This window comes from Drosophila grimshawi, unplaced genomic scaffold (genome assembly GCF_018153295.1).
Source record: "Drosophila grimshawi isolate 15287-2541.00 unplaced genomic scaffold, ASM1815329v1 contig_1367, whole genome shotgun sequence".
Taxonomy (NCBI): domain Eukaryota; kingdom Metazoa; phylum Arthropoda; class Insecta; order Diptera; family Drosophilidae; genus Drosophila; species Drosophila grimshawi.
The window spans coordinates 11,924,308-11,943,456 of NW_025062889.1; the positions used below are offsets into that span (position 1 = coordinate 11,924,308).

Sequence of the window (19,149 nt, forward strand, 5' to 3'; positions counted from 1 at the left end):
GCTAAAAGCAGAAAAGAGCGCAACACTCTCCCTGAAGGTATTAGTAAAAGGAATACAATCGCATATTCGTCATGTCGGTGAGAGACCTTGTCCCATCAAATTCAATGACACTCTCTTAACTGCTGGCACATTTTGAGATATCTTGTAGTAGGGCGGAAGCGGGGATCTGGTCAGCCATAAGTAAAATATTAAGTAAAAAGCAGTTAAGATCGTTGCAAGAATATACATGCATTTATTTATGTAAAACCAACGCCTTATTGTAATCGGTTATTTGGTAGTTACTATGACTGAAGCGAAGTAAACAGCTTTTCCAGCACATCTTTCAGATCGATGGCATAATACAACTTTTCGAAATCCTCCACACGATCCTTTTGCATCGTTGTCAGATGATCCAACAGCGTGGTTAATATTTGGTACAATTTCTTGGCACGCAAGAAAGAAAGCTCCTTCCATTTGGCGCTGGAGCCAAATAGCTTCCACAGGCAAGTGACTACCAGATGGTGTTCCACGTAGGAGTCCTGCACAGGTTGTGACACAATCTCTTGCAATAGATCCACGAATTCGCCCATGTTCGGCAACTGCATTCGGTTGCCATTAAAAAAGCACATGTTGCGCACAATGCGGAGGCAGTAAATCCGCCGACAGCTCAGTGGCTGGGAGCGACGAACGGTATTGAGAAGCAATCCGAAATGACAGATCTTCGAGCCGGGCTCGTAACGGGAGAAGACCTCCCAAAACATCAGCCAGTAATTCTGTAAAAGCGGCGGCACTTTGCAACCGCCGCATGCCTGCAGAATCGTTTTGAATATGTTCTGCACACGCATCTTGCTCAGACACAGACGACCCTCGACACAGGCGCAGCAGTTGATCATCACACGCAATGCGCAATGGCACATTTCAATAGGATGGTTGAAAGTGGTCGCAATGCGAACCATCAGATGAAGCTGCGACTTGGAATGTTTGGACCAGACCTGCGCGGTCTGTTTGCACATTTCTAGGGAGCACTGGGTGAGCACCACCGTCAGACGCACGGTCATGTTCATCAGCTCCAACGAATGCAAGAGCCAGGGCCACAATTGGTGCAGCACACGCACTATACGTGAAGCCATCAACGGATGCGTGATGTCGGCATGTGGCGCCGAGTGCCACGTGAGCAGCATGTCGAGCAGCGGACTCAAATTTAACAAAATGCAATTCGCCTTGTCGGCACCCACTCGCTCCATATAGACGGTGGCATTGAACACCTCGGCATCAAAGAAGAACCCCTCAAGCAGTTGGATAACGCGCTTCAGCAGCTTGTAGCCAGCCTTGTCTGCCATGTCCGTCGCTTGTGGCGATAGCTTGAGCAGCCGGCCGAGCGCTTCACAAACCTGTGTACTGCCTGTTGTGGGTGTTTCCAGGAAGCTGTATTTGCCCGCCGGATAGTACAGCTCGAAGAGACTGTCCAGACGCTGATAGAGCTGAATGGTTGCGCTCAATTTGGGCTTCGATTTGCTTGCTTCTTTCGTTTTTGTTTCGTTTTGCTTTGCCGCCGGCATTAAGCTCATCATTTTTTGTTGTTGGCTCAAAGTATTTGCAGAATTTCTCTCTTTGTCACTGGTGTCCATGTCCTCCTCCTCCTCATTAGTTTCGCCTTCATATTCTACAAACATGTCCAGCACATTGATCGCCATAAATTTATTTTGTTCCTTGCTCAGCAGGAACAATATCGCTTGCAGTGTATAATACTGCACAGCTCCATTGACACGATCGCTTCTTAGGCCACGAAAGATCAGATCAAGCAGCTTAACGGGTGGCTCGGACATCGTTGAAAAGAGATTTTGATATGCGTAGTTATCCATTAAGAAAACCATTAGCAGCTTAAGCAGTCCAGTGTGATGATTTTCCGGAAGCGGCGGCTGGGTCTTGAGATAAATGCATATCAATTCGTAGTAGTAAAAGATGAGCGTGTCCTGATAGATGATGCGCTGTATGAACTGGCCATTGTGCTGATAACATAGGGCAAAGAGCTGGCAGATTTGGCCAGCGCACAGATTCATGTACGGTGTGAACATTTCGCTTGTCAATGGTATTTGTAAAACATTGCTGAGGGCGTTGAAGAAGGCGTGCTCGCAGAGAGTGAGACACCAGCGTGCATTCAGGAAGATTAGGCTTACGCATATGCTCACATAGCAGCTGATAATCTCGGACGAGTGCATTGCCTTAGATCTATCGCAATCGAATCTGATTTTTGGTATCAAATGCAGTGTTCCAACTGCCAGTTGTGCCTCATTGAGAAACGACATTTGCTCCAACAGGCTCTCGCTGAGAGCGGCGCCTATGTGCGGCATCAGCAGCTCAAACAATCGTCCGGCAATCTCACGCACCAGCATCACCTCATGCTTGTCCAACAGCGTGCAGAGGCAACGGGCGGCCAACCGGCCAGGTAGAAATTGATGCAAATTATTCATAGTGCCACACAATTTGCTACCGCTGCTCTTGCACCAATTGGCCAACGCCACCCAGGCCAGAGCTCGTACCTCTCTATCGCAATGGCTGCACAGTCCAATCAGAAAGTGCAGCACTCTGGTTTCGTTGCCAATCCCGCCAGTGTACGTAGGCTTCAACTTCGAGTTTGCCTGCAGTTGACAAATGACCAGCAGACAGTCCCTTTGCCACTGGGCTCCAGTGTGTGTGTTCGTTCTCAGATTGCTAGACAGCTGCACAAAGTGATGATAGTAAGACTATAAGAAGAGAGAAAGAGACAGAGAGAGAGAGAGAGAGAGAGAGAGAGAGAGATAGAGAACAAATGTTAATACTTAAACTTTAATTTCCATAAATTAAGTGCAAATAGTGTTTGCTTTCTTAGATTAGAAAATTATACTATCTTATTGAAACGAGAATTCAAATCCCAAACTTCAAATAGCCAGCTCTTGTTATCCCTGAGGTCAGACAGACGAATCTGCTTTCAATGCTGATCATGAAAGTATATACTCTATGATGTCATAGATACTTCCTGCATCCTGTTACATACATGTGCACAATATCAGAAAGTTTCACATATCCACTTATCCTTATCGTTATGCTCACCTGCAGTTGGGTTTCATCTAAATGCAATTGCTGTTCGCTGAGCTGCCGCAGGATGCTTAGAAGACAACGAACTCGCTGTAGATTACGTTGCTCAAAATTGGCGCGTGCCAAAATGCTCAGCTCCTGGAAGAGTTTGGTGTGCCAATTGATATTGTTCTTCTTGTTGTTGTTGGCCTGGTGGCATGGCGATGAAATAAGCATCACCAGACATTCGGTGACCAGATGCAGCAGATTCAGAGAGACGTTGCTATCGTGCAGTATCACAATGAAACTGTGATCCGGATGGCTTTCGAGTGCATCGTTCAAACCCTGCTGCACCTGAGGCAAACGATGACGCAAACAGTTGAGGCAGAGTTCCAACATGGCGGCATACAATTTCCGATCCGCTTCGTTGATCGGCATAGAACGCAGATGCTTGTGCAGCAGCGTCCAGAGTTGGGCGCATTGATCGTGCTTAATATTGCCGCGCAGATGGATCAGAAATAATTGAAGACTGAGAACCAGGTATTGCAGCGATTTGTGACTGCTGCAGTTATTTGCCTCCTCGGTCAGCAGGTGTTGCAACTGCCGTTGCACTTGGGTGGCATGCACCAAGGCCAGATCTGATGGTTTCAGCTTCAGCGACTCAGCAATGTCAAGTTCCCGCATCGTGGACAGCGTCAGATTATCCGCACTGTCACAGGCGCATTGGGCCAGAAATAGACGCCAATATTGTGCTTCAAGCGCCGCATTGCCCACAAAGTGATTGTTCAGCACAAGATCGTGCATTATAAGTCCTTGTGCGGCAGTTGTGGGCGACACGCTCTCGTTCAGCTTATAAGTGAACGGAACCGCCATTGCCGAGAGATCCACTAGGAGCTGGATGCTGTGCTCTTTTGCGTCAATGTGCTCGGGAAAGAGCAATAGGAATAGGCAGGTGCTCGCCTCGGCACGCATCTGTTCCGATTTGGGCAGCAGAAAGAGGCAGCGCACCAAATAGATCAGCATCAGCGCCTCGTCGGCAAAATCGAGCCGAATTTGCTCGCTGCGAAAGAGCGCACGCTGCAGAATACTCACTGTCGGAAGCAGCAAGTCCGCATCATCTTCCGCTCTCAAGAAGATGGCATCTAGTTGGGCCGAGAAGGTGGCGGCAGTCAGCCAATTGTGCATCAGGATATTCATTTGAATGAGCGTCGATTTGTAAATGCTGTTCTTGAGATGGGGCGTCGCCAGCAGACGCAGCTGCACCTCTAGACTCTCAGCGGATGACTGATCTATGCGATCATTGAATACGTTGGTGTACTCAATGGGTGGTTTAATCACGCACAGATCAGCACTTAACGAGTGCGCTTTCAGATCAGCCGTCGCTAGCCCAAGTTTCTTCTGGCTGTCCAAGAAATTGAGAATGAAGCCCATGCGAATTAGGGCAGAGGTGCGCATATTTTCATCCGGATAAAAGAGAAAACAGATGTTACCGCGCAACGTTTGTGTCTTATCCATATATTCGTCAATCGGTCTTAATAGCTTCCACAGCAGCGGTTGCAGTTGCGGCTGATCGATGGCCCGACAAACGATCAGCGGCATCACAGGTGTCAGCATCTTGTGGACACTGGGAATTTCCTTAGCTGGTATTGGTTCGATGAGACCCAGCAGCATCATTAGGTACTCAATGCACCACTCTTTCAGCTCCGGTCCCAGCGACGACCGCCATCCGACGACGAGCAGTTCGCGCAACACATGCGTGCTCATCGGCAGACCCAGAATGTGCTGGCGAATCAGCTGTATATTGCTGCAGTCTGGCAAATAGTTCGTCCCATTCATGAACGCCTGATAGTGTTCGAGGACGGGCTGTCTTAGCAGTTGCAACGCGTAGTTCCGCAATTCACTATCAACAGGCAGATTAAGGAGTGTCAGGAGCAGCATTTCCGCCTGAAGGCGCAACTCTGGCTGGGTAAGAAACAAACTGGTGCACTTGACAATTGCCTCGCAGAGCTGTTGCACCAGCGATTTGCTGCCCATTCGCACAAGCACGCAGCAAATTTCATGATGATTCATTAACAGCTCCTGTGCTTGGAGTTTGGTTTCGGTTATTAACTGACCAATTGCCAATTTATAAGCGACCTTGAGCAGCAGGATTTCCTTGAGACCAGGCTGATCTGCTTTATCCATCAGGTTGTGCAGCTTGCGCACAGCGTCCATGTGTTGTGGCACACACATCATGTAGGTGTTGTCCAGTATCAATGGTTTCAGCAATGCTTGGCCAGCCACATGACTGATGTTGGATGCATTCTGCCTTATCAGCTCCAGCAGTGATCCATTTAATATGATGGATTCTAGTCGAGGTATAATTAGCCCTTTACCCATGTTGTCCGTCTCACCGACATCGGATACATCTACGGAATTGCAATAGTTTATGAATTTGTGTGCACCGCAGGCCAGTTGCTGTACATGCAACTCTTTCATGGGAGCACCGAGCTGACCAAACGTTTCGATCACCTCCACAATCATTTCGATCGGATGATAATTCTGATTGCACTGCTCCAACTTCGGCGGATCAAGCCAGCAGGCATTCAGCAGCAGATACAATGCGCTCGAAATACGCAATTGTAATGACGACTTCACCTCCACTTTTGTGGCATAGTTGCAAATCTTGCTGCGTGCGCTGTTGCCACGCTGCATCTGCTTAACGATCGCAAGCAGTGCACAGTGAATGCGAAACTGGGTTTCGGTCGAATAATTCAGCTTCAGCAAGTCCAACAGGCGGAGGAAAATGTGCGGCGGCTGTAGCAGATACTCGACGGGATAGTCGCATACTCTAATTTGTAGATTAAGCAATTGCTGCTGCAACTGCTCATCGTTATGACATGATAGACTATCGACAATGGTGGCCATTGTGGCGAGATCGTCTTCGCTGGCGCACGACCAAGCCGCTTCATAGTCTTCAACCTGCAGATTGAAGGCATCAACCGAAAATTCTAAATCGCTGCCGAGCGAGTCATCTGGAAAACAACGAATGAAAGATATTAATTCACATCCTGAAGAATGTGTAGAGCAAAATGGTTTAAATACAATTCAAACATTATTTTGCAACATTTGAACTCCGAGCGAAATAAGAAACGAATAAGAACGATACCAATATATTTGCTACCAGTGTAAATATGTATTTATGTATTCTCATACCTAATTTTTTGACAAGCAGACTCAAACTTACAAAATTAACGGACTGTGGTGAAATCTTATTTCACCACTACTTAAACATGCAAATATATATTGTGTTGGTGCAAAACGTCTCCTTCACAATTTGTGATACGGTTAGAATACCCTTTGCAAGGACATTGAAAGAATTGAACATATTTTCGTTTATATCACACAAAAAAAAGTTTTTGTTTTTGTGGGAGTCGAAATTTGACAGTTGGTTTACACATTTTTCACTCACATGAACTGGAAGATATGCAATAGGTAAATTCAATCATGCCAAATAAATCGCCCAGTAGATCCATGCAACGTGTTGCCATCAGATTTGCAGGGATTGCAAAACACTGCAAACGTATTTTGAGGAGCTCTTTTTCCAACCGTTGTAGGGACATCTTTTCAGGAATCACCTTGCCGTACCTGGAGCGCATTAGTTCGAGCATCAGGGCGAGGATGCGATCGGGGTCTGCCAGTGGAGTGAAACCGAACCAGCGTATCAATTGTCTTAACAACAACATCGGTTTAATGGTGATTGCGTCCTCATAAATTAGGCAGTGTATGAAACTTGTCTCAATTTGTTCAAATGCGAGCATGCGAATTTCTGCCGATTCGTTTGTCAATTTCACCAGTTGTTCGTTACCCAGTGAGGACCTCTGTTTCGATAATTTCGACATTCTTTATCTGCTGTATCAGTAGCTAATTCAAACTTTGTAAATGGTTAGAATAGTTCTGTTTGGTTACTTTTCATTTGTTTCCTTTTTGCACACAAACCACTTCCTGTATGTCAAAAAATCGCTTTGAAAGCACCGAAAATTTTTGCGCCAGCATTTGAAGCCGCCATTTATTATTTGACGCCCTTGCCGTTTACGTAAGCAGTGCTGTTATTTTACATAACGCTCATTGTTGCGTTTATGTTGCGCAGTTATGTTAAGATCTACAACCAGTGAAGCAGTTACAACATTTAAAAAGTAAAGCATTTTGCATCAGCAATTTACCGAATAAAATATAAATGTAATATGTAGATATTTTGGTGTAGCTCCCATTACATATATTCGAAATATATAATCAGCAATTATTAATGTTAGACGATTTTTGCTTTATTTATGATAATTTTAGTAGGGGCAATTGACTTCGGAAGGAAAGTTACAGATTTTAGAAGTATTGTCGAAGTAGAGTCCTTCACCGCATTGAAAATCGTAGCGGATGCCGCCGGCACACTGATAATACTTATTGCAGTCGCTTTCATGCAGGAAGTAGCCATCCTTGGAGCAATTCTCATTGGAGCCGCCGCCACCACCACCGCCCCCGCCGCCACCACCACCTCCTTCTGGAGTAGGAGTAGGTGTTGGAGTCACACTTCCACCACCACCTCCTGAGCCGCCACCACCTCCTCCTGAGCCCCCTCCGCCAACATTTTCACCCACCCCACGATTCATTGTCTTCAACAGGGGATAAGTTTCACCGCAGAGTCCACGGAAGTCATCGGTCTCAATGGACCATGTCATAGCACCACCCAAATTCCTCGAATCCACAAGTTTCATCTTGATCTCAATACTCTGGACGTTGTCATATCCAATCCATTGATTACCTTGGAAGGCATAGGGCGATTGGCTTTCGGCATCAAATACAGTTTGCCAGTTATTTTGACATATTTCATGGTAACCCATGAATCCATTTTCACGGGTCCAGGGACCAGCCGCACCAGGTCCAATGCATGCGGCGCCCGGACGATTCTGAGAACTGTCTGCCATCTGGTAGCTGTGACCATAGAATCCAATACCAAGAATCAGTTTCTCAGCCGGTGCGCCTAAGTAGCAAATCATGAGTATATGTTCAAAATTGAGTATTCACATTATGCACCTTGCCTCAGCCAATAGTCGATGGACGCTTCCACCTCAGGCAATGGGGCATTGAATCCCAGGTAGCCATCGAGTGCCATATGGAAGTCATAGGTCATCACATTAATGAATGTTAAATGCTGCGAAATTGCGGGAATATCGTACGATTGTTGGGCAGTGGCTTCCGAAGCTCCCACTGCAATGCCCAACTCCAAGCCATGAGGATCAAATCTAAAACACATTATTTTTAAACGTTCTTGAAACAAGAATTTCGTTCTCTCCTCTTGCTTTAACTCGATCTAAGTAAAAGCTTCTCAATAATTTATCAGAGTATTACTTACGCTTGCTTAATTTCTCTCAAGAGCGTCACAAAGTTGGCTTTATCTGCGGCAGCGCCACCGCGTTGTGCAGGATATTCCCAATCCAAGTCAAGCCCATCGAAGCCATGTTGTTGAATGAAGGCTAATGTGGTGGAAATAAAGGTGGCACGCTTTCCTGGATCAGCCGCCATTGATGAGTATTTGGCGGAACCCTCATTCCAACCACCCACCACAGCCAATACTTTGAGATTGGGATTCTGCTGCTTCAGAGCAATCGTTTTACTTATAAAGCCTGCAAAAGAGTATTTAGGATTATTTATATAATTGAATGCTTGCTGTGTTTACTTACCCAATCCATCATCCATATCCAGCCAGGTGTCCAGGGACCTAAACTCACCCGAATCGCCGATCCCAAAGAAGGTATAACTAATGTGGGTGCACAAGAATGGATCAATGTTGGAGGGTTCGAATTTACCTTCGCCCGGACGATAGTTGGCCCAGGTACCCCAGTAACAGTTGATTAACTCTGCATGAAATTACGCATAAATTTAGTGACTAATCTTTACTGCTCGTATCATATTATTGATATTTCTTATCTTGTATCTTATGTGCACTTACTCTTACTAGCAACTTGCCCGGGGATACCCAGGCAAATCAATGACAATACCAGACATGCGAATGATAGCTTCATGCTTCTTGTTGTGACTTTGGATTCATTATGCCTGCTGCTTTTATAGGTCGGGTACTTTTACAACCACTTATCAGTACCAATATACTATAAGCTGCTTTGATAAAGCTTAACAAATAACAATGCCCTCACATATTGCATCTGCTTCATAATCAAAAAATGCTGTCATAATTTAAATACAAATGCACTCGCTGATTAATAATACTTAATAACACTTCTGTGTTTATAAATTGTACTTAAGTAAGCGCATAAATTAAGCTCATGCCCACTTAGTTCGAATTTAACGGAGTACCTCGAGTACTTCAGTTTAATCTACCATGATCAGTATTATTATATTTATTATTGTTTATTACTGTTCGCGAACGCATTGATTAATCGAAAATGCCAAGAAAATTGGTAGTGTCATAACTTATTATTATCAATTATTTATTCCTTTTAAATATATTTAAAATACTTTAACACTAGTCAACAAAATCTAAAACTAACCGTTGCAATAAGTTGCACCACAAGCGACTAAAAACCTGCTGCATATTTTTTCTGTGACCGTGGGTCCTATTCCGCTTCGGGTCGCGAAAGCAGCTGCGCGAAGGCAACGCGTCGAAAATTTTGCAGGACATTATTTCTCTCTAGTAGGTTCTAAGGGCCTATGAATGTGTGCGAAAATATCTGCTATATTGCTAGCGGATCGCTCAGAATGTGTGCGAAGATAGCAACAACACTCTATCCTTTTGGCATGAGATGTAACCTCTTGCAAGGTGAGTTGGCTTAAATGCTGACCAATTTTGTTAACATAGCCTGCCAAATGTATGACGCTAAAGTAAAACAGTATAGTAAAGTAAAACATACATACAGATTTGTAGTAGATTTGAAATTGATTGGATTAGATTAGATTTCCTTCCCATGGTCTTAACTTTTGATTCATGGCAAAGAATCTACATTTGTTTTTGTTAAGCTAAAATTGCCATTTTACTCAATATATCACAGAAAAATCAAGCAGCAGGTTTCTAGTCGATTTCTGCTTAGTTGGTATATTTAGTCATCTCAATATCAAATACGATAGACTAGAATACTCTGAATTCTTTTTAAAAAATACATTTTGAAATCATAATTACTTCTGATTAAAACCATATATTTGGTTTACCCTTTATATAAATAAACAATATTTGATTTATTGTGGAATGCCATTATTATGTTTATTGTCATGTTTTAATAATCATTATAAACATACAAAAATATATATCGTTGAAATTTACCAACGCAACTTTCTATTGATGGTCTTCAGGAGTGGATAGGATTCGCCGCAGTGACCGCGAAAATCATCGGTCTCAATGGACCACATCATGGCACCAGCCAAGTTCATCCTAAGGGCGAAATCCATTTTCCACTGCACACTGAGCACATTGTCATAGCTGACCCATTGATCTCCGGAGAAGGCATAGGGAGCTGCATTGTTCTCATCGAAGACCGTATGCCAATTGTTTTGGCATATCTCATTGTAACCCAAATAGCCACCATCGCCGGTGTACATGCCAGCACCGCCAACACCACGACATGGAGCACCTGGCCAATTCTGTGATGGATCCGATAGCTGGAAGGTGCGTCCATAACTGCCCACGCCAAGCACAAGTTTATCAGCGGGTGCACCTACGAAACTGATTGTCAGAATCAATCGGAATTTGTTTGGATTAAGATCTACCTTGGCTCAGCCAATAGTTGATGGCATTCTCGATGGCCCATTGTGGGGCATTGAAGCCAGTTTGTCCATCCGATGCCATGGCAAAGTCATAGGTCATCACGTTAATAAAATTGACATGTTGGGCAATGTTGGCTATCTCGTAAGAGGTGGCAGCTGTCGCCTCTCCAGCACCGACAGCAATGCCCAGCTCATAGCCATAAGGTGCAAAACTATAAATACAATTAATATGAGTTAATGTGAGTTATGTTCTTCGGGATTGCTATAATCTTCAGCAATTGTTCAATATTATGCCAAGGTTTGATAGAAATATAAATTGGTTTTTATTGATATTAGAGAAACGAATAAACGGATAGATACATACGCTTCCTTGAGTTCGCGCAATAGGGTGACAAAGTTGGAACGATCCTCCCATTTGCCGCCGCGTTGATTGGGGTACTCCCAGTCCAGATCCAAGCCATCGAAGCCATTGTTACGCAACAGGCTCAAAGCAGAGTTGATAAAATTCTGACGTTTATTCCAGTCACCGGCCATGTCGGAATACTTGGCCGAACCCTCGTTCCAGCCGCCAACGACGGCGAGCACCTTAAGATGGGGATTCTGATGCTTTAGGTCAACGGCCTGACGGATGAAGCCCAAATCATAGTCAAGCCATGAGTCTAGCGTCTGAATATCCCCATTATTGTTAATGCCAAAGAAGGAATAGCTCAGATGAGTGCACAAATTAGCATCAATATTGGATACATCGAATTTTCCATCGCCACTCCGATAATTTGACCATGTGCCCCAATAGCAGTTAACGATGCCTGTAAGGAAATTAGACTAATTTCTTTGTTTTTCCAATAATTGTTACACTTACGCTCTCCACTAATCAGTGCACTCAGACCGAGAATAACGAGCAGGGCTAACAGCTTTGCCATTTTTCAGCAATTTGAAAACTTGTTTACCTTTTAGCCGTGTGCTACGGTTTTTATATGGTTCACCTTATCTCTGGGTGGATGCACGTGTAGTTATTTTTATGATCTCTCATTTGAAGTGTCATAATTTTAATACATTGGCATAACTTAATTTGATTTTAGTTTATTTACTAGCCACTTTAAGCGTATCAATAAGAACAAGTCAAATAGAATTATCAATAATAAAATAAATACCTTCTTCAATAATTTATGTGTTTATAATTCGTTACCGAAGTTCATCTGCCTTTTAAGGGTAAAGTCAGCTGGTAAGCTTCTTCAAAGATTGGCATATATATTTTCCGGCCACGCACATCGCTGCAAGTTGCTTCTTTGTCACCTGGTCTTAGCTGGTATTAGAGAATTCCGTAAAAGAGTGCAAAGTTCTCATTTGGTATTGTTCAAGTACACATGGAAAATACGTTAAGATCCAGGAAAGGTCTCTACAAATTATGCTTACAATTTTCTTATAAGTTTCCAGCTCAAATCGTGTTTCCAAATTTAATCTGAAGGTTAAGCAACGATCAATAAATAATGCATTGCTATGGAAAATTGGATCAGGTTTGACAAATCTATGGCTTTTTAAATTTTTAACACAACTTTACGTGAAAAGAACTAATCTTTCAAGTGATATCTCCCATGACAGCTATTTAAAAATCTTATATAATAGCTCTACAATTGTATATATAAAAAGTCTTTACACAAATAATTAATAATGCAATTTTCGATCTCCTTAAACTTAAAGTTTATTAACATTTCCGATTAATTAAGCCAAAGTTACAATAAAAGAAAGAATGCAGTATTAACTGCTTTTCGATTACGAGATTCATCATCAACAATAAGAAAATAATTAATTTGACAAAAAATATAAATATATATAAAATATATTCACATGCCAAGCATTTGAATTAACGGTTATTTTGCATAATATTTCAAATAATTTCAGTGCGTGCGTCTCAAGGCATCTACGATGCATAGTTTTGACTATTAAATACATTTGGGACTGGAACTCCGATGCAGTACTTAGTTGGCGACATAGATCTCGAACTCCTTGTAGGCCAGCTCCTCGCCACCATAGGGGATATAGACGCAGCCGTGGGATGGCTGAACCTTGCCTACTGTCACGGTGCCATCGTGGGTGGCACGGCCAATGAACAAAGGTTCGCCCTCGGATGTCTCACCAGCGGGCACAGCAGTGGGTGGAATGTTGCCAGCTTCTACCGGAACCCAGTGACCGCCACCGGCGCAGAGGACTTCGTATTCATTGTGACCATGTTCACCACCACCCCAGGCAATGTAGGTGACGCCGTGCGATGGATGCAGCTTGCCGGGAATGAGATCACCCTCATGCCGAGCACGGGCAATATACAACTGCTCGCTGCTATCGAAGCCACCCTGCATGGCATTTGGTGGCACCTCGCCATTGGCGGCAGCCACCCAGCAACCGGGACCACTGCAAGATGTGGGCGACGAGAAGCCCATCGTTGGTGATGAGAAGCCCATCGCTGGCGCCGAGGGTGGCGCATCTGTAAATAAGTAAAGATTTGGGTTAATTATTTATGTACTTAAAAATATGAATAGTTATAACTCCTCACCATCTAGCAGCCAGGTGCCAGCGGCACCCCAGCCCGTGCAGATGCCCACAAAGTTAACGGGGAACAAGAATCCAGCATCGTAGGAGAGGAAGGCAGCTGCATCGCCCTCACGGCCCACGGTGATGACATTGTCATACCAACGCACCCAGAAGCCACGGAACTCGCCGGCATTCAGAATGCCAGGTGTTGGCACCTCAACTACATCTGGCTTTTGGCCATCCTTGCGGATGACGGACTTGCTATTATCCCATCCACCCAGGAAGATCTCAAAAATGGGTGGAGTTCCCTGTGGGGCTGAGGTGAGCGCAATATGGGCATCCTTCGCTGAGCGCACCTTGAAGGTGAAAACACCACCGCTGGCCGGGAAGAACTGGTATTCCAATTTATCGGGAGTGTTGATTTCTAACAAACAAAAAAGAATTTAATTAAAAATAAATTTTAAATGACTTTAAATGTACAAAATAGATGAGATAATTTCATAATGTTCTGAATCTTAATTTTTAAGAAAAAGCTACGTTCTTTAATTCGAATTTATTCGTTGCGGAATCTTTGAAACTCATTTCTGAATATACAAATATACCCTGTATTTGTAAAAATGTATAATAAGTAGATTTTAACGTTATGCAAATTTAGAAAAGAGGGAAATATACAACATATTTCTATAAATATATGTTTTGTTAATCACATCAAAAGTCGAAGTAGAAATACATTTATTATACATTCAATTGGTTCAAATAGACTCAATAACTAGAACAATATATTTATATATTGTTATTGTTTATTGATCGGAATATTTTCAATATTTATAGGGTATCTTCGCGTCTCCCTTCGCATTAACGAGTGATACATTCCCAAAATATTTGATATTGGGTTTGGCTTTATGTAGCAAAACAACGCATTTGGGTCGCATGATGTCATTTAAATTGACGCCGGCAGCCAAAGTATTTTCTAGACCCCAAACGCTTACTCATTCCACATGTACAGTGCCACTTGGAGCCCAGCTCCACACTGAGCTAAGCTTTATTAAGTAACCAAAACATAGATACATCTAGGTATGCATATGTTTGTGTATTTTGTGTCAATTTGTAAGCACACTCATTTGGCATGCAAAGTAGAATACACTTAGTGTGTTCTCTGAGAGATATTAGATATATGTATAATTATATACATATATATATTATATATATAGATATACATACTTATATCTAAAAGCTGTCAGCATTCAAAACTATGTTCATCTCTATATAAAAGTAGCTATAACAAACAACAGATGTATCCGCTTGGCGAATGGAAAATGTTTGCTGAAATTTCACAGCGACTATTCTGAGAATGACATCATTCTGATACACTCCGAGGTCAAGTTTGTAGCCAAGCATTGCTTCGTATTGATTATTGTCAAAGTTCAAAGTGGAGATAAGAAATTCTATTTGAATCGTGTGTGTTTTCTTTTCTTATTGAGTGACTCAGCAGCGGTGTTTTTTTTCACATTACAAAGAAGAAACACATTTAATTGGCTGCATATACTAATTAGAATAAATATTTACAAGGCGAAGTTTTTCTTTTCTGAGGTACTCTCTAGAAATCTATCGTTTTGTGTTTTCAGCTGCAATTAGCGGTCGTATTCTATAATTTGTTTGCACTGAAAAACACCTCGTGCATATTTATTGTCATTCGACTCCGTGATCTGTTTACAATGTTCAACTCATATACGTTAACGGCAATTTTACTGTTCTTTTTTGTTTTAATACTTAACAGTTTCCATTTATTTGCTGTTGTGGGCAATGATCCAATAAAAATATATAGCCAAAGTATAGAAAACTATGAAGAACATCGAATTGTGACCAAAAATTTACTTTTAAACTTTTCTTGGATGCCGGCCAAAAAAAACTAACCCAATTATAAAGGAAAGAGGAATACGGGGAGAGTTGTCGTTGCCGGCAAATTTGGGCTTGGCAATAAAAGGTGCCACTATAATTTTAGGTCAATCTATTATTCCATTTAGTATAATATATCCAATGGCAAACACACAAATAAACACAACTACAACAACTATAAAGTAACACACTCACGACTCACCGATTGGCATGATTGTTTATTTTATATTTAAACTCGACGTTGTTTGCTGACTGAGATTCTGATTCAAACTGACGTGACGAGAAATTTCACTTGCGAGGTAAACACCTGCTTCGCTGCGTGAGAGAAATAACACACGAAAAAGCTCTGCGAGAGTTGTCGCGCTCAAGAGCTTTTTAGCGTGGCGGAGTACAGTAACAGTAACAATACGAATGTGTCTTGGATCAGTTAAGGGGGGAGGGCGGAGCGGATCATTGTCGTTTATTAGTTGCTAGTCAGTCAGCAGACTGTACCTAATCACATACAAACGCTCATTTGAAAGCCTCTGAAATTTCGCAGTTAGAGCTTCTAGTTTTTTAGGGTAACTGCCGAAGATACAGTGCTTTTGTTATACAGTTTGTAATTAGTCTCGATATTATTTTGTATTTGGTCATGAGCTATATTTCAAAATAATTTTAGCAAAAGTTGATTTATTTTAGATTCTACACTAAATAATAATCATATTGGGAACTTGCTCGTAAAGGAAAAGAATAGCTACGTTATCATATTTTACAACTATGTCAAATATCTTACAACTTGGTAGACTTACTAATTTAGTTACTCTAACTGACGGTATTGACTGCTACTCAAACTTGTTTTACAGTTTGACCTTTACGTTAAGTTTCTGTGCATTTTTAATATAATTGCTGTCATGGGTTGTTTATTTACATTTAAATAACATATGTGTGATCTGTACAAAGTTTCATTAGCATAGCCCTAAAACTGGGCGACTAGGCTGTATAACACACATGAACACAAACAACAAACAGGATGGATATTATTTCTGCAACAGGTTACATATCTGTTTATAAAATTCAATTGCTTGAAGTTAGGGTAGCTTGTATTAGTCACAAGCTGAGCAGATAGAAATCATACATATAAATGGTTCACATACTCATAAAAACATACAAAAAGCTCTTGCAGATGCTTAGCTTTTCTGCTTTTGAATCGCAACCGTTTTAAATAAACTGGTGCCGTCATATGACGTTTTTATTATAATATTTGTCATGCAAATTATCTGATCAAATGGACTCGAAAGATAACGTCATGGAATGGCTCGGCACCACCAGCTTGAGCTGGTTCTGAAATATGTTTTTAAATTAAAACAGAAATTTACCTATTTATAAGAATTTAATTAAATGACATAATAATTTACTAATCTAAAAAAATAGAACATCAAATTCGAAGAATTTTATACAAATTAATTCAAATAGAATATTCCATGGCAAGTCATATTTCTATTTAAGGCTTTGCACTAAGACAATGTTGGCATTTTATAGCATAATTTTAGGCTGACCAATCAAATATGTTTACATTTTTAGACCATCTGCCACCATTTTTTTAGATCAGCTTAGAACAGCCAGCATTTTGTGTGATTTTGTGTTCAATTCAGACAGATGCTTTTAGTGAAATAATTATGAATAGAATATATAAAGATATATAATAATATATTATAATGTAAATAATAAATAACGAACACGTGCCACCCTAGAATAAGGCACTCTTGCACCTTTTCTTTCATGTTTATCACTTTTTCGATTTCTCACTTAGTCTCAGTTCGTTCTCTGCTTTAATAATTTGTTTTGCGCATGCGTTGAAGTCGTGTTTTTTGTTTTAAATATTGAAATAATAACCTACAATAATATTATCGGAGAATTGTTCATTGCAAAGATAACTAAATGCATATTTATAGCATTTGAATGAGCATATTTTCATTGCGGTGTAAGATTTAAATGTGTAACGCATTCTGATAGTATTCAAATAAAGACATTGGGAACGAGCCCCTTAAAATGCTATATCAAAATACTTCTACTAGCCAATTAAAGCTTTTGCATAAGAGTAAACAAGTCGATTAAATTTTATTGTTTTCATCATGTTGCTTATGGCGCTAAAAATTGATTGAATCTGGTTTTATTTGCATTATATTTATTGCCAGATTACTCCTATATGCAAAGTATCGTAAGTATTATATGCTCCTCTCAATAGTTCATATACACACATATATATGGAGATATATATGGACTCGAATCGATGCTCATAAAAACAACTCAAGGAATGCAGTACCTTGGGACCAATTGAATGCGGACCAGTTGAATTTACGTTCTGTGTTTTGGAATAGTAAATAACTAACTAAATTAATTTATACTATTTAATGAAGATTTCCGTTATGGATTTTCACATTTTATCATTAAATTGCGCCATACTTGAATGAGCGAACACAATTTACGTTAATTTAGTTCTCCTTCTCCTTGTTCTCCACTCTCACTGACGCAACCCGGTGGCCCAACAACCCACCAGCCGAAACCCCAACCCCCAATTCCTTCACCCCATTCTCTGCCCGAGTAGTTTCTCAATGCTCAATGCTATTGTGCTTTTTTCTCAATTGAGATTAACGTGCATTATTTCGCTAGGGAGCATTTCCAACCATTATCACAATAAATGCAAGTAAAACTTTAAAAGATAACTATTACTTTTATTACATTACACCCGTAAAAAAATTTAAATTCGATTCCAAATGTGCTTGAATTTAAGTTGTTAGTTAATAGAGTATATTTTATATTATACTCAGTATTTTTTTAAATTCAAAAACATACATTGCTTATTCGATTATGATATTTATAAGCAAGTTAAATACATACATACAAATCAATGCATAGATATACACAACATACGACGACGAGCCCCCTCTCTCACACACACAAGCGCGAACACACACACAAGCGCGAACACACACACACGAGCGTACATTCATCAAAGTCCCCACTACACACACACACAAATGTAGTTTGCACTCAGCTGAAACTTGCTTTTTGTCGCAGAATTTCGGCTCGTGAAAATGAAAGATTACGAGAATTTGGCAACTCACTCTTCTGAGTATTGCCACTGATATATAAATTTTATCATTTAATCTTTTGACTTATTGCGTCACGTTTAGTGCCACACATTTGTAGTATTTCAGCGATAATACATCGCCTGAGCATTCCCTTAATATCATGTCCGAAGGTCATTGTCATTCTATTCGGTATTCAAGCGTGCTTTAATTAACTAATATTGTTTGCAATTTTCACTCATTGTTGAGAAAAAAGCACGAGCTTTCGAACCGGTTCGCAATGACCGTCTGTCAATACAGACAAACCGGCAGCAACAGTTGGCAAGGGCACCTTGAAACCGATCCAACCCAAATGTTTATCACAACTGAATACATATGTATATAAATGTATATACATATATGATATATGTATTGTATTTATCAGAGTGTTTCACAAAAATTGTCATAAGGCTAAACATTTTGTTTGGACGAATGCGACACTCTGCCATCAACACGTTAAATTTCAACTGTGGCTGCAAATTGCATCAGCAGAGGCTACAAACGTCATTCATTGAGGATGCGAGGGCATAGGTAGGGCGAGCAGAGAGTATAGATATGTAAAGAGTAGCGCCGACTGCCGGCTACATGCGGAGTTTTGTCACGTATGACGCGTTTACTCTCTCCTCTCTGCTTTCAGCTTTCGTTAACAGTCTTGCGCACGGGGTATATTCAGTTTGTCGCACATATGTATGCACAGATGTATTCTCTGTGACATTAGCAGTTAAGTTAGAGAAGAACGAGTGTATTAAAAGCCTATAAGTATTAGTATTTACCTAACCTTTTGGGCAATCAAACGCAAAAGCAAATACGTTTATCGTTAAATTAAATATTTGCTAAAGGG

General features: G+C 41.2%; 3 protein-coding genes across 3 annotated transcripts; all 3 read right to left on the reverse strand.

Moving 5' to 3' along the window:
* Positions 1-219: 219 nt before the first annotated feature.
* On the reverse strand, positions 220-6,963 carry LOC6561256. The gene is made up of 3 exons (XM_001986512.2): positions 6,485-6,963; positions 3,070-6,047; positions 220-2,723 (listed from the first exon to the last, which is right to left on the reverse strand). The coding sequence occupies exons 1-3, from the start codon at positions 6,912-6,914 to the stop codon at positions 282-284; spliced, it is 5,850 nt and encodes a 1,949-aa protein (XP_001986548.1). The 5' UTR covers positions 6,915-6,963; the 3' UTR covers positions 220-281.
* A 349-nt stretch (positions 6,964-7,312) lies between these two features.
* On the reverse strand, positions 7,313-11,713 carry LOC6560457 (acidic mammalian chitinase). The gene is made up of 9 exons (XM_001986513.3): positions 11,639-11,713; positions 11,144-11,585; positions 10,783-10,991; positions 10,340-10,730; positions 9,017-9,126; positions 8,748-8,924; positions 8,420-8,690; positions 8,101-8,309; positions 7,313-8,047 (listed from the first exon to the last, which is right to left on the reverse strand). Exons 1-9 carry the CDS (start codon positions 11,697-11,699, stop codon positions 7,353-7,355), a joined length of 2,565 nt encoding a protein of 854 aa, XP_001986549.2. The 5' UTR covers positions 11,700-11,713; the 3' UTR covers positions 7,313-7,352.
* A 747-nt stretch (positions 11,714-12,460) lies between these two features.
* On the reverse strand, positions 12,461-15,471 carry LOC6560805. Its single transcript, XM_001986515.2, has 3 exons — positions 15,404-15,471; positions 13,328-13,729; positions 12,461-13,258 (listed from the first exon to the last, which is right to left on the reverse strand). Exons 1-3 carry the CDS (start codon positions 15,411-15,413, stop codon positions 12,756-12,758), a joined length of 915 nt encoding a protein of 304 aa, XP_001986551.1. The 5' UTR covers positions 15,414-15,471; the 3' UTR covers positions 12,461-12,755.
* Positions 15,472-19,149: the final 3,678 nt, after the last annotated feature.